The sequence below is a fragment of the Octopus bimaculoides genome, chromosome 2 (assembly GCF_001194135.2).
Source record: "Octopus bimaculoides isolate UCB-OBI-ISO-001 chromosome 2, ASM119413v2, whole genome shotgun sequence".
Taxonomy (NCBI): Eukaryota; Metazoa; Mollusca; class Cephalopoda; order Octopoda; family Octopodidae; genus Octopus; species Octopus bimaculoides.
In genome coordinates this window covers 107,736,180-107,736,890 of record NC_068982.1, presented here as the reverse complement: position 1 = coordinate 107,736,890, position 711 = coordinate 107,736,180, and the positions used below count along the sequence as shown (strand labels likewise).

The 711-nt window shown below is 36.8% G+C and overlaps 1 protein-coding gene across 6 annotated transcripts in view; it reads left to right on the top strand.

Annotated features, from left to right (window-relative positions):
• LOC106880451 (myosin heavy chain, non-muscle) overlaps window positions 1–711 on the top strand; it is a 135,185-nt gene that overhangs the window by 104,029 nt on the left and 30,445 nt on the right. For all 6 annotated transcript variants that reach the window (XM_052978583.1, XM_052978582.1, XM_052978579.1 and 3 more), the window contains one exon: window positions 348–496. In XM_052978583.1, coding sequence (XP_052834543.1) covers window positions 348–496 — 149 coding nt within the window. The remainder of the gene's footprint in view (window positions 1–347; window positions 497–711) is intronic.

Genomic DNA, 711 nt, shown 5'->3' with positions numbered 1-711 from the left:
ATGAACTATATATATATATATATATATATATATATATATACATACATACATATAATGTGTCTGTGTATATATAAAGTGTGTGTGTGTGTGTGTGTGTGTAGATATATGTATGCATGTGAGAGTGGGGAGAGAGCACTAGGATTGTATGAAAATGTTGTAACTGTTAGGTCAGAGTTCAGTTCTTAACGGTTTCAAGCTTTTGAAATATTCTACTCTACATTGAAATGTATTGAGTCCTTCCTCATTGAATGGCTTCCTTAACTCCTGTATTAACTTTTACACAGACACATGTGTGTATTGTTGCATTTAATAAAGTTTTCCTTTGTCTTCAATATTTTGTTATCTAGACACGCTTGATGCTCACCAACAGAAAAATGGAATTAGAAGACATTCTGAATGACACTGAAAATCGTCTTGAAGAAGAAATGAAGAACTCTGAATCTTTATTAGAAGAGAAGAGCAAGTTGAGATTGTTAATAGAAGATCTGGAAGAACAGTAAGTTCTTTACTCATTTACTCTTTTACTTGTTTCAGTCATTTGATTGTGGCCTTGCTGGAGCACCACCTTTAGTCGAGCAAATCGACCCCAGGACTTATTCTTTGTAAGCCTAGTACTTATTCTATCGGTCACTTTTTGCCGAACCGCTAAGTTACGGGGACGCAAACACTCCAGCATCGGTTGTCAAGTGGTGGTGGTGGGGGGGGGGGGGG